Consider the following 25545-nt stretch of genomic DNA (forward strand, 5'->3'; position numbering starts at 1 on the left):
AACCCATCTCAACAGAAACAGAGCAAGCGTGCAAGAACGTGTTTCGTATGTTTGAAAATTACGTGGAAATCTCCTTACCTTATGGCATTTCTAGTAATGCAGTATTTACAGGACTCTAACTCACTCACTGATAAAACAAGTAGCGCGTAACTTACCGGTATTAAAAGAGAATTGCGGAAAGACGGGGAAGCAAATGCTAAAACCTCTCTTTTCTTCCTCGTGTTCGCACTCTATGTACCTGTATTGTCTGAGTCGACATGAATAATGATCGTACCCAAACCCTAGAATTATTGTGTTCTTGAAGATAATATACACTGAAGCTCACAGCGTACCAGCGGGATTTAATTAGATGTGTATGTGTTTGTGTGTAGGTATTGCTGGAATGGTTACGATTTCCAAGGTAGACAGAAAATTAACACGCCTGCTTGTTTAATACCGATTGTTGAATTTCATGGCTACTGACACTCGGCAGCAATTTCCTCTTTCCTCTTTTATTAGTAAGAAACCTCACCATGTACTATCATTATCTATCATAGACTTCAAACTACTTTTTCCTACGTCATACAGTTCGGAAAAAAAATAGCTTTTAGAGTGACAACTTAGAATACTGTCACAGCACAGTAGAAGTTACAGAAAATAGTAGTTATACATCAACCTGAACCCATATTCATACATTTTCGATAAGGCTTATTCTCTTAGAGAACTTATATGGGTAACAATAATAGAATTTTCTGAGACAAAAATAACGACGGCATACTGGAAAATAAATAACTTTTCAACCAATCATGGAGCAACGCTTGCAAAAGAGATTACAGGGATTACAAGAAGGAAGTTAGGTACAAAATTGCAAAGGGTTAAGCACCTTTCAACAGTCTAAGCCTGACATGAAGCTGAAGAAACAGATGGCCTGCAAGAAGCGAGGCTCTGTATTATACAGAAGCATGGCCTTGAAAGCGAAAGATACGATACTATTTAAGGCTTTACTACAGGAACCTGGAGAACAGTAATGAAGATATGTTGAGCAGAACCTTAGAACATTGGTGAATCTTAACTGTAAAGTAGAGGAGAGAAGAAGATTAGTTAAAGTAAGCGACAAAAGGACTGGATAGCAATTGGATAGGACACATATTGCGAGGAAAACATCAGCTGGAAGATGTGATAAAGGAAATATATACGAAAGCAATATATTACGTGGAAGAAATACGAATATCCACGGCGGATGGCTTAAAGGAAATGTTATTGCATTACGAGGCGATGAGGAATGCTGAAAATAAAGAAGTTTGGTGAGATTAATCAATGCAACTGCTCATGCTGGCATGAAGAGCACAAGATCAGAAACCACGTAGTTTGAAAATCTTCATGTTCACTATTTTCCATGTTATCGAGGTAGGGCCAGGAGCAGCCGAAAATGGCCTCATTCGCTCACATCCACACTTTAGCTGTCATATATAATTCACAAAAACCAAAGTCCTCACACACAGCCAAGCCCTAAAGACCATTTTCTTGTTAACCTGACCTCTAGACATGCCATAATTCAGCCCAATGACAGCACGTCATCCCTTGTATACCACATACCTCCAATTCTATCTGTGCCATGCACTCCTCTCACAATCCTGCACATTCAGGTTCTGACAACTCAAAGCCTTTTACACACCCTCCTTCCCTGTCCTTCTCAGTCTTCCCCCTCACCTTGTTTCCTACACTTTTGACATGCATATCCTCTTAGTCTTTCAATCATCTCCAAATATCCAAATCATTTCAGCACACTAACTCTCAATTATACTCTGCTCACTACCACACTTCCCTCTTTAGTCATTCCTTGTATAGTCAAACCTCCTCACACTACATACTGTCCTCAAACAGCTTATTTCAATCGTAATCACCCTCTTCCAACTTTTGCATTTGGGGTCCAAGAATTGCACCACACAGCACTGTCAGAACTACTATACACCATACATACCTACCTTTGCAATAACAAACAAGGATGTTTCCTCTCCTTTGGGAATCAATGTCGTACATGTTTTCAGAACACCCCAGAAAATAGTTTAGACAAATAATTTTTTAACAAATATCAAAATTGCACTCTTAAGTACTGTAAGAAGATAAGTTCAATAACTAATTTTCAATGTTAAGGCTTCAATAAGAATATGAGTCTCATGTTTCTGATGTAAAGAAGTAAGATGAGCTGTAAGAGAAAATCCAAGGAGGGCAACAAAGATGGTACCTGAGAGACGAAAGCCACGTTACAGGCCATAAACTTTCCTGCCATTATTGTTCTCATCTCCTTTGTAATATCTCCCTCTCCTTTACATTTATCTACTCTTTCTTCTTACCTCTAATCATCCTGCAGCATCAGCCATTTCTGATTAATGTTCGTTTCCAGGTACCTTTGGAAAGTACAATACTCTCCATTTCTTACAAATTTCATTCTATGTCACCTGCATTCTCTCAAGACTCTGGCTTGGAAACCCACCTTTTTCAAATCTACTTATCTCCTTCCAAAATAGAATGTTATTTCTAGGTTCTTGTTCATTTTTTTCTCCAACGATTTTCCACTGCTTTCCTTAAATTACATGCAGCATCTTTCTACCTCTCATTAATTCCATATTGCAGTAATCTGAAATTAATGCTAAATTAAAAAGTAAGAATTTCTGTCACATTTTTATTAAATGACTACAAAAGTATCAAAAAGAATATACACATTATTATGGATATTCTTTATAAATGAATCTCCAAGATATACTCTTCTGTACATTGTAGCCAACCACTCCCACTCAACAAAATGTCATCCATACTGTGCACCACACATGACACACATACTACCCACTCCCCACTCCAAAAACATCAACACAGGATGGACATAACAACCATTTCAAAAACAGATTTGTACAAACAGAGAATCCCTTAGTATGCTCTACAAACAGTTCATCCACTCCACCCTAAACTATGCGTCACCTGCCTTTCAGAAACATATATAATAAAACTGCAAGCAACACAAAACAGAGTAACCAGAAATACTACAAGCTAAGCAACCACAAACATTCAGCACTTGTACATGAAAACAAAAATAATTCCAATAATACACTTGGCACTCAAATCCTTGCAACAGCACTAGGCCCTCTTTATCCAAATCATTCCATAAACAACCAACAACCCCAAAGTGTAGATAAAGAATTTACCCCTGCCTCAAACGTCAACACTACATATCACCAATTCTGCCTGCCTTAACAAGCACAACAATGACAAAACACGTATACAACAAAAAGACTCAACAAGCACCAAGCAATTAGCTTCACAAAAAGTATGTAGCAACTGGAAAATTCACATACACCTTCGCCATTTCCCGGATTAGCAGGACAGCACTCATGATAGAGGACTGAACCTTAGAGGGAATATCCTCCTTGGCTCCCTTCTCTGTTCCTTCTTTTGTCAAATTAAAAAAGAGTGGGGAGGATTTCCAGCCCATTCCCAGCTCCCTCCCCTTTTAGTCGCTTTTTACGACACACAGGGAATACGTGGTGCATTACACATGACAGATAAAGACATAGTGCGAACGAATGTGGCCTCTGTTGTCTTTTCCTAGTAGTACCTCGTGCGCATGTGAGGGGGAGAGGGTGCCATTTCATGTGTGGCAGGGTGGCAATGGGAATGGATGAAGGCAGCAAGTATGAATATGTACATGTGTATATATGTATATGTCTGTGTATGTATAAGCATGTATACGTTAAAACGTATAGGTATGTATATGTGCATGTGTGGGCATATATGCATATACATGTGTGTGTGGGTGGGTTGTGCCATTCTTTCGTCTGTTTCCTTGCACTACCTCGCTAATGTGGGAGACAGCAACACGTAAAATAAAAAAATAAAAATATATATATATATCTTTCTTTCTTTCATACCATTCGCCATTTCCCGCGTTAGCAAGGCAGCGTTAAGAACAGAGGACTGGACCTTTGAGGGAATATCCTCACCTGGCCCCCTTCTCTGTTCCTTCTTTTGGAAAATTAAAAAAAACGAAAGGGGAGGAGTTCCAGCCCCCAGCTCCCATATATATTCATATATGATTTGGTAAACAGAGAAGAGGTAGTAAAAGCTTTGCGGAAGATGAAAGCCGGCAAGGCAGCAGGTTTGGATGGTATTGCAGTGGAATTTATTAAAAAAGGGGGTGACTGTATTATTGACTGGTTGGTAAGGTTATTCAATGTATGTATGACTCATGGTGAGGTGCCTGAGGATTGGCGGAATGCGAGCATAGTGCCATTGTACAAAGGCAAAGGGGATAAGAGTGAGTGCTCAAATTACAGAGGTATAAGTTTGTTGAGTATTCCTGGTAAATTATATGGGAGGGTATTGATTGAGAGGGTGAAGGCATGTACAGAGCATCAGATTGGGGAAGAGCAGTGTGGTTTCAGAAGTGGTAGAGGATGTGTGGATCAGGTGTTTGCTTTGAAGAATGTATGTGAGAAATACTTAGAAAAGCAAATGGATTTGTATGTAGCATTTATGGATCTGGAGAAGGCATATGATAGAGTTGATAGAGATGCTCTGTGGAAGGTATTAAGAATATATGGTGTGGGAGGCAAGTTGTTAGAAGCAGTGAAAAGTTTTTATCGAGGATGTAAGGCATGTGTACGTGTAGGAAGAGAGGAAAGTGATTGGTTCTCAGTGAATGTAGGTTTGCGGCAGGGGTGTGTGATGTCTCCATGGTTGTTTAATTTGTTTATGGATGGGGTTGTTAGGAAGGTGAATGCAAGAGTTTTGGAAAGAGGGGCAAGTATGAAGTCTGTTGGGGATGAGAGAGCTTGGGAAGTGAGTCAGTTGTTGTTCGCTGATGATACAGCGCTGGTGGCGGATTCATGTGAGAAACTGCAGAAGCTGGTGACGGAGTTTGGTAAAGTGTGTGGAAGAAGAAAGTTAAGAGTAAATGTGAATAAGAGCAAGGTTATTAGGTACAGTAGGGTTGAGGGTCAAGTCAATTGGGAGGTGAGTTTGAATGGAGAAAAACTGGAGGAAGTGAAGTGTTTTAGATATATATATATATATATATATATATATATATATATATATATATATATACTTTAAAAGCATACCCCATTTATCGCTAACAATACACGAGCAATACCCAAACTTAAACAACTCTCCAGCAAACACAAATCTATCTGAAATTTCTCTACCCAGAAATGTATTAGTTGCCCTTTTCTCACCTGCACTTTGTACATTACCAATCTCTGTAACATTACAAACACTAATTCAATGCATTACAAGACCTCTCATGCTCAAAATACAACTTCTATAGTTAAGACTTACTCCTCACTTGTTCTGTGCTCATCCCACAAAGAAAACACAAACGTCACCACAAATTTTGACTTGCTGCCATCCTCGTTGCACATGGCCAGCTACCCGAGGGGGGCTGGAGCCAAATAAAATGGAATTCAAGGGTAGGAAGGTAAAGGTATAGAATATACATTATCTATGCTTAAACTGAAGATTATATACAGTATACAGTACTGGTTTAACAACCGAAAATTTCTGTCTTACTTGAACAACAAGCTAAAGTTACCACTGCTGCTCCAACACTTAAAATCTGCTAACTGAAATCATTCATTACAGCAGTAGCAACATCCTAACTGCATCAAAAAAACTGAGCAGAAATACAAGAATATAAAAATGCAAAATGAGAAATAATATTTGTAATAACAAATAGCCTAATTTGCAAAGATTTGCTGATTATATTATGATTAATGTTATATACACAAAACATAAATAATGAAGACTGATGTTCCTCTCTGCAAAGTTTTTCATCTGAGTAATCTGAAATTCATTCTAAATTGACTATAATTTCCACTCCATTCTTTATCATTTACCATACATAAGCAATAACCTTCAAGAGAAAATCATATGTAATAGTTTCAAAATAATAATGATATTCATTCACTCAGAAATTCATTACCATACTCATCTAAACAATCTTGAAATTATTTCACACGGGATATTCATTATGACACAAAGTCAATAACTAATCATTCTAATGTGGATGAGGAGAATCTTTCCCTTACAAAGATGAAACAGTAAAAGCACAGGAATAAGGAAACAGATATGGGAGGTATCAATTTCTGAAACAACCTAATCTGAGAATAAGTTGCTATCTAAATTTCCTCTCAGATATTTCACAAAAAGAAAACGAAATCTAAGTACTCACTGAAGACTCGCTGAGAATATATAATATATGAGTATAATGAGAACTATATGACTACATTTCAAAACATGGATGAATATCTGAACTTTAGGTCTCCCACATTCTCTTAATTAACATGAGATTCGTCTCAAAATCTTCCATTTGTGAAGTTCAAACAACAGATGGAAAAACTTAAAAGTAGTTCTAAATTAACAGATAATATGGTAAAAGTTTAACAAAGAATCCTGAGGGAAAAAGATATACAAACAAATGTCTATTATCTGCACATATTTGTTCCAGACCCTTTGTTGAATAGTCTAATGTTCACAGACAGTGCTGAAGGTCACCAACCCTAGCCAGCACTTACGCAAAAGATTAAAACTCCTATTGTATATTACATATGTGAAGTATATAACAAATGTGTACTATATAACAGATGCTTAAACCTACATGTATGACAAGATGTTCAAAAACATATCGTTAAAATACCAATTTCAATCTATGACAAAACTACAGTAATAATATCTATAATATTCATTTCATATTCATTGACTATATGTTAACCAGTACAGTCCAAAGATGCTCTATTTACTCATAACAACTGGGTCACGACATTTTCTTTTCACTTCTTTTAAATCCAAATTCACACAGAGCGCAGAGTCTGAAAAGAAATGCACAATACTAAATTCAACTGCACCTTAAATTCTACTACAAATCTACATTACAATTTCAAAGACAAAAAAAAAAATTACTGCATATTTTTGTCAATACTTTGCCCTTTTGTATTTCTTAAGATTCTTACATGTCACTCAACAGCTCACTTCCTCTCACCTTCAAAAGATCAATGCCCGTCATATCCTTGACCATTACAGGGACACTGTTGGTAATATTGATGACTTCTGTTGTTAACTTCTGTGCCCCAACAGGTGATTCCCCTGATGACACCATCGTCACACTCTTAGCATTAGACAGAGTACTGCTCACGCCATGAACCATCTTCAAAAGTTTACAAAATATTGTTAATAAAAAATGTTTAGGTTAATTGAAAAATTATTCTAAACATTTACTGATCAACTCATACCCCATCTTAAAACTACAAAAGTCACATTTTCTTCAAGTATTTTGGCACAATATATAAGCATCTTAATGTTTGGGACTGACTCTATAACAAAGTTCAAAACACTTGCTAGGAGGCTCAACACTGTGTTATGTAATGTATGCTATAATGAAATACTATATTTACAGATCTCTCATACCTTTGGCATAGTGTCAAGATACATGCTCAAAATGGCAGCATTTCCATAATGCTCCCATGCTTCAGCCTTATGATTCATTTGCACAGCTTCTGCTTCTGCCTTTGCCTGTGAAGATATAGAAAAATTAAGCAACTGATTGTAGATTCTGCAGAATCCTCCATCACAGTATTTCATATTCTCGTTATGGAATTGCAATTCCAAATTTATATTCCTAAAGTGATTCCTTAGTACTTTTCATCTAATGATAGTCTCCATTAGGCTTACTTGATCAGCATAATCCTCAGCAGTACCAAATAAGACTAACCTGTATAGCATGAGCCATAGCTTCAGCCTTCAGCTGCTTAGCTTCTGCCTCAGCCTCTGCTTCCAAAAGAGTCCTTTGCTTATGAGCTGTAGCAATGGTTTCCAACCTTGTCAGGGAGAAAGTAATCAAATACTGGTTATTACTATTTGAAACATCCATTATTTACCTACCTTTCCTTGCTTAGCAACCTTTCATATTCTTTCTCTCTTTAATCTAAAAGGGTCATCTCATGTGGCATCCTTAATCACTTCAGTTATTAAAGTTATACTTCCCAAGGTACTCAGTGTGTGTGTGTGTGTGTGTGTTTCATACATGCTCACTATTTCCCACATAAGCAAGGTACCGTCAAGAACAGAAGACAAAGCCTTAGAGGGAAAAATCCTCACTTGGCACTTTGTTCTGTTCTTTCTTTTAGAAAATAATATGAGAAGGGAGGATTTCCAGCCGCCTGCTCTCATCCCTCTTAGTCGCCTTCTACCACATGCAGAAATGCAAGAATACTTGGGCAGTATTCTTTCTCCCCTATCCCAAGGGATTATATATATAGTGAACTGGAACGATGTGGTATACTGGGATTGATGTGGTGTCAAAGGACTGAACTAAGGCATGTGGAAACATCTGGGATAAACCATGGAAAGGTGTAAGGGACCTGGATGTGGATAGGGAGCTGTGGTTGCTTCATCAATCCTCATTATATATACAAACCACTTCAACAGATCAAAGTTAGCTCTTTCAAAACTTTAAGGTAACACCTCACTCTTACATTTTCATTCCCTGCACAATCCAGCCTCCTCGCACTACATGCCATCTTCAGGCATTTCATTTTCAACTCTTACACCTTCATCTATTCTTATGCATTACAGGCCCAAGAGGTGGATCCAAACAACACCATCAGGACTACCATAATTTCAAATATACTTATCTTTGCACTCACAGACAATAACCTCTCCTACCACATTGTCCTTGATGCTCCTTCCCTTTTCTGTGGCTCATTATAACCCTCATGATTCCAACAAATGCCATATCCACTCACAGGTACCTAAAACACCCAGCTTTCATGTTACTTAAATTCATGGTATTTACCATCAACACTGTGAGCCTGAGCATAATAAAAGAGTACAGTGTGAAAAAAAATTCAGTAAAGACAAAGAAACATCCTCTACCCTTATCAGTAGCTGTTAGGCATGTTATCCACATCCTCCTCCATCCATCACTGAGCAGTGGACCAGGCGAATACACAGGTATTAATTTTCAGCATATGTTCTGTTACTTTTTAATGCAAATCTATCATTTCATAAGCAATCTTTTTCCTTTTTTCTGCACAACCATGATGGGATATTTCTGGGCCAGGCCCAACTTTAATGGGTTAAAAGAATGAAATTTCAAGAGTACCTGATTGACATCTATAAAATGGTGATGGGTTCTAATATGTATATTACTCTCAGTTCTTCTTAGGATCTTGGGACTAACTTGGAAAATTATATGGCCACTTGGTAAAACTCATCCAACTAAGGCAAAGAGAAAAACTTCTAAACCCAGTCCAGCAAACTAGAGAGGATATACCACCCCTTTAACAGACTGCAGCAATAGGACTGTGGCCCTACGTTTTACAGAATTAAATCCCACAAAAAATGCATGTCTGTTTACAGTTGATCTACCATGACTGAATAAGAGTGGAGTAAATGATGACAGATCTGCGAAAAAAAGTCTCACTTGGGGTAATCAATGGAATGGCTGGAAGGAAAACTATCCATTAAAGAACAGCAAGAAATAAGAAATCCATATGGAGGAAATTTTTTAGAATATCTACTGGTAGTGATGCTGCAAACTTATTCTCTATTTTCACACAAAACAGGGAATAAATAAAGTTATAATAAATAATAACAAAATACTGACCAATGAAAAGCCCAATCATACCTGTATTTCTCTGCCAATGCTGGCTGCTTGATGCTTACATCTAACTGCTTTTCCCGACGCTGGATTTCCTGTTCTTCGACCAGAATCTTGGCTTTTCTTTCTACTACCTGAAGGAAGTGTTACACAATCATACATTTGCTCAGGTTCTTCCCTATATGCTGGGAAGCAGAATACCAATATAGTTAGTTATGTAATGCTTACTCTTACCTTTCGTAGTTAATAATGTTTAAAGTCTTTCTTCTAAAAGTGACCTCTTTAAGGTTAATATCATCCTTATCTAACAACTTTAGATAACCTCCTTTCGTATCATTTCTCTAATAATAATCTTTAGGTTTTACTATTACATTAATTCCAGTGTAAATAAGCTTTAATTCACTTATACCTAAGATACTGGGTTTGATCTCCTTAACCCAATCTATGAACACCTCAACTTACCTCCTATTATGGGCTTACATACAATTAACTAAATAAATAATGAAATCTTTGTTTCACCTCAGAATTTCTTTCACTTTTGAATACCAGTTTATTTCTTTATCTTCCTATCCCCTCTTCCTGCATTATTCTTGTGCTTAACTGCTTTTCCTGCTCTGGTAAGGCAGTGTCAAGAACAAAAGAACAATGCCCTCATTGCGATACATCCATTCTCTCAATGACATAATTTGCCAAAACCAGATATTACAGTCCACATCTAAGCCCTGCAGACTACCCTAGGGGTTAACTTCATCATTTAATATGAGCTGGTTAAATCCACTAATAGCATGTTCCCCCTCCCTCCACATAACACCTGGATCTAGCTCACTCTTTCTAATTCATGCTTCTTACCCTCTAGAATGTTCAAGCCCATTACCCCATTGCCTCATTCACTCCATTCTTCCATTTCCTGAATTTCCCAATCCCATTCGTTCCAACTACATCTGACATATAGATTCCTCTCATCAGTTCATATTTCTGAACTATTCTGGTAAACAATGGTCAGCCTTCCAAAGTAGACTATGCCCACTATAATATCTCTTTCAGTGTCATTTCTAACACAATCCAACCTTATGCTCAGGGATACAGAGAGCTGACACAACCCTGGGGAATGGTTGGCATATCATGGTCCCCTAGGGCTACCCTGAAGGGGCTGAGGGGCCCCTTTTGAGGGAGAGACTGCAAAAAATTAATCCCTAAACAATTTGTTTACTACTTATAATTTGTTTTAGGTCACTTATTTCATTAATATTTTTGAATTTCATCTCCCCTCCTTTGAGGCATCCCAAAAACATGAGCCTTTTTGTGCCAGTTTTCCTAACCTCTTGGTGGGCTTGCTTGTGCTACATGTAATACTCAAGCATTTAATTTACAGCATATCCCCTCTCTTCCTTTCTTTACCATTCAAGACCCAAGACTCACATCCAAAATAAATTGCTGGGACTACTATACCTTTGAACATATCATCCCTGCTCTTACAGTCACTCATCTCTCCTACAAGCTTGACATACCCACACCTAAAAACTCTCATTTCACTAAACTGCTGCACCCCACAACCTTACCTTTGTTGAGACTTACTTTCTACTTTCTCATTCTAAATACACTCCCAGACCCTATCACCAATTCCCTGAGTTCCCCTCTGGAGTCTGCCACCAGACATGTCATCTGCAAATAGCAAATCATTAACCTCCCATGCCTCTACCCCTTGCTTCAAGACCCTCACATCTAAATCATTCACCATTCCATCCAATAACAGGTTACAAAGCCATGGTGACCTAACACATCCTTCAAAGACCCACTTCATCCTGTTCTCTTCCTACTTGCAGCACCATATTTCTGGTAAAAATTCCTCACAGCATTTAGTACCTTTCCATTAACTGTTGCACCTTCCACAATGATCTGTCGGAAGATGACAAACTTCTGATAGCAGACTCATGAGAGAAACTGCAGAAGCTGGTGTCATAGTCTTAAGGTTGTGTGAAATGAAGAAATCAATAGTTGATGTGAAAAAAGGTATAGCAATGAGGTTTAACAGGGGATGGGGAAACCTCAAATAAGTAGTGCTTTAGAAACCTCTGAGTAGAAAGGATAGTAGATGAATCTAAGGAAGATGAAGTGGGTTATAAAGCAAAGGCCCTGGGTGTACTGAGAAGTGCATGAAAAGAATGGTCACTGTCCATGATAGCAAAGATGGGTCTTTGATGACATAATAGTCCAGAAAGTGCAGTTGGGTTAATAATCTTGGGCCCTAATGTAAAAAAAAAAAAAAAAAAAGAAGGAAGAAGGTGAATCTTGTAAACGAAATACCTCAGAAAAGTGTGTGGTGTGTGAAGAATTAATCAAGTTAGGACTGACAGTGTAAGAGAGAGATGTTGTAAGAAGCAAAGAATGAGTGACAGACCTGAACAGGGTGTACTGATATGGTTTGGACTTATGCAAAGGATCAGCAAAGAGAATGAAAAAGAGAATATACATGTCAGAAGTGGTGGGAACCAGGGAAAGGGGTTGACTCAGAAGGAGATAGAAGGATGGAGTTTAGAGACTTTGGGTTACCTGGGTCTAAACATGCACAAGGGTAAGAGGAATGCATGGGATAGAAAGAATGGGAAGGATGTGGTATACAGGGGGTGACATGCTGTCAATGGGGTGAACTTTGGCATACAAAGTGGTTTAGGGCTTAGGTAGGGATTTGGTTTCAGCTCATCATATGTGACAGCTAGAGAATGAAATGAAGAAATGAGGCCAATCTTTGTCTGTTTCTACCATTTCCTCACTAACATAGATGGTGAACCAGTGTAAAAGAAAAAAAAAAAAAAATGCCAGCAGGACCCTCCATACTGGACTTTTGTCAACATTCCTAGATGCTTTCTCTAAATCCATTATTGTCATTATTATTGCATACCCCAGGACACCTTACTCAGTGATCCTGGGTTTATTGTATCTTGAAAGATGCACTTAACTTAGTACAAGGGACAGTATGAACTCCTTATAAGAGAAAGGGGTTTTGATAATGCTGTACTCTGTTTTGTCAGCTAGTGAAGATACAGTTTCACCTAAGGTGACTGTTCTCTTGTATTGTAACCTTGAGCTTGTGAGTCCACAACATCCTCTAGATCAACAAATGCCATAAACAAATAACTGTCTCTAAGAAATTTTCACATCCTTCAGAGTAAATGCATTACCTACATCCTGTGCCTCTTTTACACCACACTGCATTTCCTAAATTTATGTTTGCAAAGAAATTCCTTAGATCTCTGTGCTGTAGTTCCTGCAATTGTGCCTCTTTATTGAGTTTGCATCCCCTTCTGGTCATTTCATGCCCTTCAAAACCATGTAGCCACATTTTGATCTGGAGAATTCAGTAGGCATGTCCACTTAAAACTTTTATATCATACAAATCAAAGATGCTGTCATCCACTAAAATAAATATCAAAAACAAAGGACAGACACATAAACACCCACAAAAATTACACAATGATTTGAAAATTATCTTATGCCTTCTTTTTTTAACATTAACAGTAAATATCAATGATACATGATATACTTTTCTTGGCTCACCAGTGTCTCCATCTTCTCCTCTTGAATCTTCTGCCTAGTCTTGCAGGACTGCAGCTCAAATGCTAGGTCAGCCTCTGCTTGCTAATCACATGGGTACATGCAAAGGTGTCAAATGTACAGGGTTATTCAAAAATAAAATCTCCATATTTCATATTTTGAAATGAAGAAATTTGAACTTTTATCATCCTTTCAAAACTCTTTAATGAAACATTTAAGCTCATTAAACTTAAAATTCTGAATAAAATTCTCTAATTTTATGAAATCTTTTAAAAGCTTTTTTCTGACAAAACATACCAAACATGCAGATCACACAATATGTTTACCTTCCAACTAGTGAATCTTACTCATGAATATACATATACCCACCAGAAAACCTTTAATACCTTATCACATACTTCACCATCATCGTTTCAGTAATGCAACACATAACCCTCTTGTCCCACCTGCTCCTAAACCCAGATACTCTATCTTTAGTCCTCTTTCCCAAACATGATCAATATGAATTGGACAGATGGCTAACTAGTTGGGAACAAGGAACTAGCCTTGGATGTAATTTTCAATATGTCCCATAAATGTGTCCTACACATTATTTCAAAAGAAGAAAACATCAGAGAAGTAAAAATACACAGGTATAAGCTGATAAAAGTTACCCTGACAAAGGCAAATGTACACATAATAGAAGATAAATAACAAAGAAATTAAAAGAGTAATCACTACAATGCACTAATATTTTTGGACACAATTCAAGCCATCACCATATGGCATCCTCTTCATATAAAGAAGGAAGAGCCTAAAGAGTCATGCTCGTGCTTGCAAATCTTTTCCTTCTGTTTAAGACCTAAAACTTTTCTTTAATGCATCAGAGAGATGACCAACTGTAAAATCTATAACTTAACATCACCCACCCTTACCTTAGCTTTAACTTCTTGATCATAATTCGCTTTCTGTAACATGTAATCTCTCTCAGCCTCAGCAATTAATACATCATTGGCAAACTTAGCAGCAAGCAGTTCCTCTTCTGCTAAGCATTTTTTGATCCTGGCATCTCTGTCAGCTTCAACTTGACCAATCTTTGCATCACGCTGGACTTGTGCTGTCTGAGCCATTCCCAAAGCTGTGAGGTAACCCTAAAATACAAAATGCTTTGAAAAGCAACTTCATTTTTTGATATGACATTGGTTAAAAATGTAAGTTGTGAAGTCAGAAAAACTGTTTCTTTCCCAAGGGGTGCCAAACAAGCCTTGACAGAATCTCTGGGATCCTCAGGGTTAGAAACCTCTACATCAAATCCCTTCTGATGAGATAAATGCATCTCACTCTTTGCTAAACACCTACTTAATGCTAGCAGCCTACTGGCTCGGACTGGGTTTGCCAAATGACTAAGCAACAACCTCCACTCAGCAATGATATTATCATTTCCTGGCCAATGGAAACAACTTGCTTCATAATTGTCTTAACACAGATGTCAACCCAGTGGTGGTCACCCCTGGCTCCTATCTAATGTTCCCACCAAATGTTATTACCTAATGTGTCTACCTAATGCTTCAGCCTACTACTTCTACCTAATGCTCCCAGCTGATGTTCCTATAAACTACTTCCAGCTAATGCTCTAGCACCCCATGCATATATGAAGCTGACTGGAAAGACAGCAACCTGGACCAAGGAAGGGAAAGTGAACATCACTATGGAGCTCGCTCACTGCATCATTGTCACCATGCTACCTACCAAGTCAGTGCCAGCCTACCAATTACTACATACTTATTAGTTAATTTTTTCAAGTGCTTCTGACAAATACTGTGAAACCAATATCTATGGAAACTTCTTAGCTTATCAATCATTCAAAGAACTATATAACATAATAATTAGCTGAATGTAAGCATGGTCTCACTTTCATTGAGATACTGAAATAAATCGCAACACACTTCTTAAACTGCAAAATAAACTGCAAAAAGTAGGTTTGTGCAAAATCCTAAGATTCATTAAAAAACTTTGTTGTGAAGAGTCCTTTAAAAGACTGGTTAAGCTAAAAATACCTGCTAGGTACAAAAATACATGAAAGGTGCCTTACATTTTCATCATTCAAATCCTTGATTGTGTATGAAAGAACTTGGAAGCCAAGATTATAAAGGTCCTTCGAGGCTACATCAAACACTCGTTGATTAAACAACTTCCTGTTCTTGTAAATATCCTGAAACGTTAACAACTCATAAATTACTTGAGAAAAAAAATTCTGAATCCTTAATATCCTGTACCATAAAAGTGTCAAATAATCACATGGTAAGAAAAAACTTCAAAATTCATGAAAAAAAACTCAAATACAGTATGTTCCACTGTGACCTTTGCAAAGAGAAAAAAATGGGAAACTAAGAGACAGAAAAGTGCCTGAAAAGTGAGCCTGCTGATTCTAAGTAAGATTGTGAATGGTTATTCTTTGATGGTGATTTTGGTATATATGAAATTTGGAGTGTACGAAGATTGTGGTCTGAGACTACAACACTACAAAGAATCAATGATGTTATTTGCCTTAGTTATATTCAGTCTTATTGTCAAGGTATACATACACTAAAATATGTATGTAAAACAATGCTTAAACAAATTATGGTGACATGTTTGGGGTTTCAAAAACAAAACATTCATCTTTGAAGGACTATGAGTCTACACATGTGTTATTTCAAATATTTGTTACCAAGACATCAAAGATGAAAATCAAACTGTGGAATCAAAATTATGACTGTAGAGGGAGTTTTGAGTCCAATCAGATACTGAAAACATGAGCCTATTACTTCCAAAAAAAGTTACAAAATAAAGTATAAAATGAAAGATGATTCAGGCAGAAGGCAAGCAGGCAAAGAGTCGGTATACCACGTCATTCTGGTGCTAGTGCTGTGATTTCAATCTTTCTATACAAAATAAATGGGAAACCAGTAGGCCTCTATGTACATGGAAAAAGGACAGACTTGATCATTTTTCCATCCATATTTCACAAACACTCATCCAAAACAATGTTATACCTGATCTTCACCATATCATTTTGTCCATCCGCTGTATCAACATGAAGTAGGTACCCACCTCAACTGTCATGGTGCCCATAATTCCACGCTGATGGCCTTCCAACGTTGCAGTGATAAGTGCCTCAATTTCACTCTGCCTTTTATGAAGGAAATGTTCACAAGCAAGTGCTAAAACATCTGGGTGTTGAGTGCTGATCTTTATCTGTTTCAGCAAAATCATTATCTTAGTATTGTCCCAGGACAAAAAAAAATTAATTCTGAGTGATTTCCCTTTATACTGTATGCATTCTGCACTCAAAGGCAGCATTATACTAACTAATACGAACTTATGTCACAAAAATGAGACTGAAGGTCTATCAGGTTAAGAAATGGGTAAGTGTAAAGAAAAAAAAAAAGAGTTGGGAGCCTGAAATACAAGTAGCAATACAGAATGTGAAGTTACAGTGCTATTATAATAAGAGATAAACGGATTATCAGGGGAGAGTAACAAAGATGGTATCAGAATTAAGAGAGCTAAGATACGGAAAAGGCTTGAGGCTTTAAATCTACACACCATGGAAGACACATCCGAGAGGTGACCTGATCACATGTTCTTAAACAGATTGACAATATGGACAATGGACAGTTCTATGAAAGATGTAGGGATAGAGCAACAGAGAGGTTGAGGGCTACAAATCTACCCACCATGATGGAAAGAAGAGAGGAAACTGATTGGGTGATGATGACTGAACAGGTCTTCATGAGATGCAGTACTAGAGTAATCCAGATGCCTTGAAAAGAAGCGGGTTAACATGGATGTACATAAGGACTTTCTTTGTGAAAGAGTGTTGGCTGGTTAGAATAGACTAAGGAAAAATGATGCTGGTAGTTTACAAAGGTTTAAAAAGCTATTTGATAATACAGGAATTTCAACTGATGGGGTCCCACAAGTTTAGAGCTTTCTCCCCATACTGTACAAAGAGATTAAAAAGGTCAATACATACACAGATAAATGCAAAGATACTGGATGCAGTGTTACAATGAGGAAGTAAGTGATGCAGAAAAACATGAACTTGTGATGGCATCTGCATTAACATCTCAGCTGGATGATGAGAGATGGTATTTCAGAAGAAAACAGAAGAGATGACAGAAGATCAACAATGTTGTTATGTAAATAAGCGGCTAATGCAGAGTTTAATCATGAACGACAATATACCTGTGCTACTCCATTGACCTTTAAAGCAACACCCTGTGCAGTATATACTCCAGGGGAATCCACTGAGATGGTCATGACATTCAATGACAGTCTGGAGGGAAAAAAAAAGAAAAAGAAAAACATTAGTGAAAATTAATATGACATTTCTCAATGTATCTGAGCACATTTATATATATATACTAGTTTGCTGTTTCCCAAGGTAGTGAGGTAGCACCAAGAACAAATGAAGAAAAGACCTAATTCACTAATTCATTCAATAGCTCTCATTTGTAATGCACCAAAATCACAGCTCCTATCCACAGTCAGGCTCTTCAGACTTTTCTGTGATTTTTCCTAGATGCTTCATATGCCCTGGTTCAGTCCATAGAGAGCATGTTGCCTCCTGCATACCACATCAGTCCAATTCACTCTATCCTATGCTTGCTTTTCACCCTCCTAAATGTTCAGGTCTTGAGCACTCAAAATGTTCATCCTATCAATCTTTCTATCTATATATCTCTGATGAAAATGTTCCCTCTGGGAACTTGCATAAAGGTGGGTGGCCTTGGCAAAAGAGTTGCCACATATCCATGTCCTTGTGTGCCTCCCTCGCATATAAAATTCCACACTTTATTCCATCATTTCTCTCCCTCCAGTGCTCTTCCATTCTCTTTCCCCATTTCACAAGTGGTCTTCCTCTAACACTCGCTCCTTTAAGCATGCTGTCATATGCTCTCCCTGTAAATGCTGTTTTGTATTTTCAACACAGTCCCAAAACACCTCAAAGTATTACATTTTACTCTCTACTACTCTAAAATTCAATCCCTTTGCATTTTGTAGGTTCTATACCTAAAATTGGAAAACTGCAAATATGGAAACAGTGCACACTTATTAAGTCACTGCTATACTTACAGTGCTAGAATTCAGTTGCTGATCTGAAGGAGTTTTCAAGACATGTATGATCACAATGTAGAGATCTTAATCTCCTGGCAAGCATAATGCTGGTATAAAAAGTTAAAAATGCACAGTAATATATACAGAATGGAATATCAGTTTTACTGCAACATGTAAGAGAAAAAAAATCACAAAATAAATGAAGTGAACCTTAACTTTCTTCCAGAAAAGTACGGTACTTATACAGAACACCAAAATATGAGCATATTTACCACAAAAAGTTCTGATTTGCCACATGTTGTTAGGGCATAATACTATACTGCAAACCAACAGTTTTGAAGGCAAATGTCTATTACCCTCTAAACTCTATGTACAGTAGCCCTTCTCCTCACTGCTTTCCATTACATTTTTAATCCTACTGTCTTCAGAGGTCTCATGTCTTGAATTTTCTATGATTTCACAGTCCCAATATAATGCATTCACTTAGAGCCCTATTGCCTCTGTGGACTAATAAAGCCAAGGTAAGCCACTGTCTTGGGTTAGTTACATACTTTGTCCTTTTGACCTCTAGGACTCCGGTGAGAAAGCTATCTATGAAGTCTGATTAAGATCATGAATGTTGAGCTCAAGCTACTTATGGAAAATATGTTCAACTCAGAGAGACACTGGTCTTTGACAGATTAACCTCCAAATTAATAAGGGCCTATCTTCCCTCAATAAACACTCTTAATAGATTTTAAAGAAGCATCAACAGTATTGCTACGAAGATCGGGAAGCCAGAAAAAATCTTAAACATTCTGAATAAAGGATTATTCCTATACAATTACACAGGATGATTTACTTGTGCCATTCACATATCCAATGAAGTGAGTGAGGTAAAGGCTACCCTAATGTCCACAAAGAAAAATTAAGATTCATATATGCTATGGTGTATGTGACCCAAAATTACAATGTTGAAATATAGCAAAAAGAAAATAAGCATCCGCCAATTGCATCAGTTCCATCAACGACATTTATCTACACTCAGGGGACATGGTGGCTGTGAATGGAATCCAAGAGATTTTTTCCTACAACATTTTCTAAACTAATTGAAACTCTACAAAAATGTAATGCAGCTGCAAATGCGTAACCTACAAAAATGTACATAGGTAATCATTCAACTGAATACCTATAATTTAACAGGGCAAAGGTGCACTTACCTCCACCATTTATGCAAGCATGTGAAGACCACAACGCGACCCCCGGTAATCATGGCCGGCTTATTGTATCCCAGACCTGCAACAAAGTATACTCAAAGCATTCTGGTCATAGTGAATATTTTTTTTCCTAAAGCAAAGAGGAACATTACTGTAGACCATTACTTTCTCCTTGATCCTTAATCCTCTACTACAGTCATACACATGCCTCCAGACAAGCTACAACAGCACTGTATCCTCCAAATGGTACAACACTTTTGGATTACTCAGAAATGCTCAAGAACATAGCTGCCCCTTTAATTCTCCGGTTCCTGGTTAGAACATCCCTAACTCAACAACTTTAAACTTTGTCCTTATAGTACAGCGTATCACTCCTGATTAAACTTAGTAAAGACAACTTTAGGTTAGGAAGCTTATGTGAAAACTAACTGAACCCGAGACAACTCTTGACATGCAATCACATAAGCTGATTCAAAGTAGTTCATCTCCACTGACAGAAAAAGTAGAAATGGATCACAATACGACTCCAGGTAACTAAAGACTTACCTGGAGAAGAAAATTGAAATACGGAATGTAGTTTTTTCAACTTATTCCTATTTTTTTTTCAAAAAATCAGATGACATGCACAAAGTTACACACAAATTGGACAAAAAAAATTCAAATTTTCTTTTCCATAATTAAAACAAAGATATGTATGTAGAAGTACAGGGCATATAAATTCATAACTATCATCACGGACTAGTGTGATCAACATATCTATCTATCTACAGCAGCGAATGGAACCATGGAAGCAGAAGCGAGTCACAGGGTGGGAGAGTGGGCAAAGATTCTATGAGTGACGAAGACTGTGTGGAAGCAGAGAACGTTATCTCTGAGAGCAAAAATGGGCATGTTTGAAGGAATAGTAGTTTTAATAATGTTACATGGTTGCAAGGCATGGGCTATAGATTGGAGGTGGAAGGATGGGGTGAAAAAGATTTTGAGTGATCGGGGCCTGAACATACATGAGGGTGAGAGGTGCGCAAGGAATTGAGTAAATTGGAACGATGTGGTATACAGAGGTCGACATGCTGTCACTGGATTGAACCAAGGCATATGAAGCGTCTGGGGTAAATCATGGAAAGGTCTGTGGGGCCTGGATATGGACAGGGAGCTGTGGTTTCGGTGCATTACACATGACAGCAAGAGACTGAGTGTGAATGAATGTGGCCACTTGCTGAAGCAGAGGGTAGCAATGCTGTTTCCTGTGGGGCGGGGTAGCGCCAGAATGGAAGAAGGCAAGTAAGTATGAATATGTACATGTGTATATGGTGATATGTATATGTATGTACATGGGTGTTTGTATATATATATATATATATATATATATATATATATATATATATATATATATATATATATGTGTGTGTGTGTGTGTGAGTGGATGGGCCATTCTTCGTCTGTTTCCTGGCTGTGGTATAGCACTGTAATTGTCACGTTGATCATCCGGTAATTAGGGGGACGAGGAAGGATTATGATACAAAGTCACTACATGACACTTATAATTATCTGAGGCTACTATCTGCTATGTTTAGTTCAAAACCTTTAATGTTAATGTAGTCTTCAGCAATAATAATACGGATAAAAATCTTATTAGAAATTCTATAACTTCTGAGAAGGGTTGTGTGTACAATATCCCCTGTAAAGTGTTACCAGTTCTACATTGGTCAAACTGGTAAGGTTCTTGATATTACGAATATATTAAAAATAGTGTTTGGTATGGTCATGAATCTAATGCAATATTTGTCCACCTTAAAGACTTTGGCCGTCATACTGATTTGAGCAACTTTATCATATACAACTCAGTGATGGATAGAAATATGGATGAATCGTCTCTTATTTAACATAGTTATCAATATGAATCAAAATGTAAATTTATAATCATACAACTTTAACAGTGAAAAGTTATGCTACTCTTCGAATCTGTAACGTGAGAGGTTAAGGTCTTCGAGGGTGATCTCTGCCCTAGGCCCTTCATCTGTATCGTCACTCATCTCCCGGCCCCACCCATTGCCGGCTGGCATCTTCTGGTTCCCTCTATCTGTACTCAGTTCTGACGATGTAATTACACGAAAGCGTTTCTTTGTGCTTTTACCGGCAACTTACGTGCGTTCGCTCGCTACTTTACTTTTTTTCAATCAATTTGCATTTAAGAATTAATTACAATTTCAAAATTTAGGAGACTGCTAACATTTTTAAACTATCCTTCCTTATATGTAGCACATCCAGGAAGTATACGGTCCACATAAATTCCAGTCATGTTTGCAATACGGTTTCGCGCACTCGCACTCTGTTGCGTAATAGATCCCCGCCCACACCACAGTGGCGTCGTTGGTGTATACAGGAAGAGAGTCTGCCTCGCTCCCTCCCATCGTGCCCTCCTCGTTCAAGGTTACTCCACACATTTTACAAGCTCTCCTCTTAGACCCACATCAACTGGGGGTTGGGACAAGAACGCTGTAAAGGGAGCTTCAACATAATTCATCTATGTAAGTGTTTAAACAAAATATTCCCGAAACTTTAAGTTAACTAAAAACTTCGAGGAATTTCAAGACAAAACAAAATTAACGTTAGGCTCAGTGACATGTTAATCATTCTACATACGCAAATATTTCCTGTTTGACAGCAATACTTCACTATATGAGAACTCTGGTTGTATTCATCGTAATCATGTAATTCAATACAACAATTCAAACTAATAATGAAAGCAGTATGGACAAAACCCGCGGCTGCCTCCACCTCCAACAAGGCGACGCGTCTACTGTATTGGTATAACTTTCTCCGGGTCAGTGAAAGTTCCACAAGCCTCAACACAGCATCTGGATCCCTCCTCCAAACCTGACTCAGACAACATTGCTTCTCCTGGTACCTTTTTCAAGCCTCTAATAAGTGATATGAAAGGCGGACGAACGAAGTAAAGGACTAGAAAGCATTCTTGGCAAGTTCTCTGAGAAGGGAACTCTTGGTTCATCTGCCGTAACAAAATACAATAAATATTGTTGGCTTTGGCGGCACCGAACGTCAAGATTATAACTTGAAAATGATGGATGGTGAGTAAATAAGCGCATCTTCTATGGAAATCATTTGTGCAGTGGAACTCTAGATATTTGACTTGTCTCGCTCGTCAGATACGGAGCTAAAAATAGGAAATGTTTAGTAAACACGTGGGCGCTGCTGTACACATTTCCATTAAAAAATAAAATACATGTGGATAACTAGGTACTATAATTCGTTTTAACATAAATAGCAATGAATGTCTCATATGATTTAGCCATCCCATTCATTAAAATGTTTGACGTTGGTCAAACACGCCAATGCAACAGATAAGGCCCAAATTTACACTTATCTCTTCTTATCCAACTTATCTTTCAAGCGATTCTCCCCAAAAATGAACATCTTGGATAGATTTTTGTACCAGAGATTAAAAGCAAACTCGCCTAACCCGTGCGAACCATAAAAAAAATCTAAGTTATCATCATAAACTGGATGTTCGTTTGTAAACAGTGGTTGGAGGTAAACACTCAAACATTTCTATATTGGGTGGGGTCAACGCCCCCATACCTGCCTAAGTCAGGTGGTGAAATATTGGCACCAGTGGAACACTCCTCTCGCCCCGTGAGAGCGTAAGAGAGACGTATCTTTCCCTATATATATATATATATATATATATATATATATATATATATATATATATATATATATATATATCTTTTTCTTTTTTTCAAACTATTCGCCATTTCCCGCATTAGCGAGGTAGCGTTAAGAACAGTGGACTGGGCCTTTGAGGGAATACCCTCACCTGGCCCAATTCTCTGTTCCTTCTTTTGGAAAATTATATATATATATATATATATATATATATATATATATATATATATATATATATATATATCAAACTTTTCTATTGTGAGCGAGAGAACTTGTCATCCCATTCATTGGTTAATTCACAACCACAGATAGCGAAACTCCTCTTACATAAAACGATGACAAACCTTCCCTGTCGTGCTCAGCTCTACCCATTTGAATGCTACACACTAATAATGCTGAGTTCAACAGGCCAAGCTGAATGAACCGTGGTGTATTAAAAGAACTAAGCTGAGTGAACCAGGCGATGCTGAGCGAATCAGTTATACTCAGCAAGCCAGCGAGTTAGGATATACTTAGCATAGCGAACTATGTTATGCAAGTGAATCTGTTTGTGTAGAACCAGCCAAGCTGAGTAGTAAGGGTAATTGCAAACGCTCAGCTCGGCAAGTTAATGGGTAAAACAGTTATCTACAGAACAGCCAGACCACCACAATCACAAAATACACACACACACACACACATATATATATATATATATATATATATATATATATATATATATATATATATATATATATATCCTGAACTAAGCTGCCGAAACCAACAGGAGACGGGGTTTGAATAGAACCACAATCATTCCTGCTGTATCTGACCTTCATAGACGACTGAAGAACATCTCAACACGAAGGAAAAAGGACGGAATGCAAAAGAAAAATATGAGAATGTGGCGACACTGACGACCTATTCCTCGTAGCATACAAAAAAAAAATATATTTACTTTCTCAGTACCAGGGAACCTAAGGTATAAATATAGCAAATTGAAACAAACTGTAAACCTCAAGATGACGGCCAATGTATTGAACAAATGGTTCCCACACTTTGGAAGGACGCGGTGTCATGCAGCGTAACTTGCGCGAGTTAGAGTCCGTCAATGGAGACATCGGATATGGTACATCTCCAAACATACGGCTCACATTACAGGCCATTGACTCACCAGAAACCACTAGCACTTCGTTGGGTCCACATGTCAGGATGAGCGGAATAACCATCTTTCCTCGGGAGTCACAAAACAGCTGTGTATCCTCAGTAGACGTGACAATTCAACACTTTCACTCACTGGTGACTGTTACACACCGCCTTCCTGAGAGGGACTGATGCGTCGGCTTCACCCACTGAACTCTTCCACTCCGTTTTCTATGATGTGACCTTGAGCACACCCTTTGAATATTTTCTTTATATTTTACCGTTTTCTGCATCGTATCATCCTCCAAGACGATTAGTTTGGATACAATTATTTCCCTTGTATAATTTGTATGTGATATTCTTTTTAAGAATGGCTGTGAACGGGATGAGCTTAGTGTCAAGGAGATGTAGTTACGGCTAGCAAAGTTTCACTTGAACATTAGGACTGAAAACGAATCGCGGGACTAAAGTTACCCACTTGGAATGCCCTTCCTCTTTGCGAATATGTAAGTGGTATCACATTCTGTGCCAAGGTTTAACGTAAGCTCGTCTCTGCCCAAAGAAGCCTAGCAACATGGTACGAGAGTAATTCATTTAACGTGTTTATGATCAAGAGAGGGAATAATGAATTATGAAACACAACCCAAAGAAACGATATTCACACCAGTGAACAACAGGTATCAGAATGATCACACGTTAACACACAAAAAAAGTTGGGTTTGCTCTCATAGATCTGTTCATCCTTGTGTAAAAAAGATCGTCCTTGTACTTGTGTGTGTGTGTGGGTGTGTGTGTGTACAACACTCGAGAGTTGTATGAAACACAATAATTTGTCTAGTGATCAATAACTTGGTTTTGTTCGTGGAAGACAAATAATGCTTCTAGTGCTAGTGTTATTAGACACAGGGATTGATAAACACTGGCAATTCAATAAATATAATGAACAGAAATTTCATGAAAACATAAGATAGAAATTGAAGTATACTGTAGAATAGAAAATTCCTGTTTTGGGATGGTTAAAGGCCTCTTTGAACGATACCAAACAAAGGATTATTGTCAATGGTATTATCATGTATGTGGCAGGAAGTCTTGGACTGGGATTTCCCGGGGATCAGCGCTAGGGCCCATAATCTTTGTCATGTGTGTACTGACATACCACGTGAAGTTGGTGGTGATGATTCGGAGGTGTGCTTGTTTACTACTGGCAGCCAATGTATTCAAAGATACACATTAGACGCTGGAGGTTTGTGTGGGGAAACTTTAGGGTAACACAAGCAT

At 37.8% G+C, this 25545-nt stretch overlaps 1 protein-coding gene across 1 annotated transcript; it reads right to left on the minus strand.

Moving 5' to 3' along the window:
* Positions 1–2648: 2648 nt before the first annotated feature.
* On the minus strand, positions 2649–24458 carry LOC139756868 (flotillin-1-like). Its single transcript, XM_071676716.1, has 12 exons — positions 24299–24458; positions 19462–19537; positions 17390–17480; positions 16253–16396; positions 15252–15371; positions 14095–14310; positions 13184–13264; positions 9656–9762; positions 7739–7844; positions 7435–7539; positions 7010–7174; positions 2649–6839 (listed from the first exon to the last, which is right to left on the minus strand). Exons 1-12 carry the CDS (start codon positions 24351–24353, stop codon positions 6822–6824), a joined length of 1284 nt encoding a protein of 427 aa, XP_071532817.1. The 5' UTR covers positions 24354–24458; the 3' UTR covers positions 2649–6821.
* Positions 24459–25545: the final 1087 nt, after the last annotated feature.

The sequence above is a fragment of the Panulirus ornatus genome, chromosome 23 (assembly GCF_036320965.1).
Source record: "Panulirus ornatus isolate Po-2019 chromosome 23, ASM3632096v1, whole genome shotgun sequence".
NCBI classification, from domain to species: Eukaryota; Metazoa; Arthropoda; class Malacostraca; order Decapoda; family Palinuridae; genus Panulirus; species Panulirus ornatus.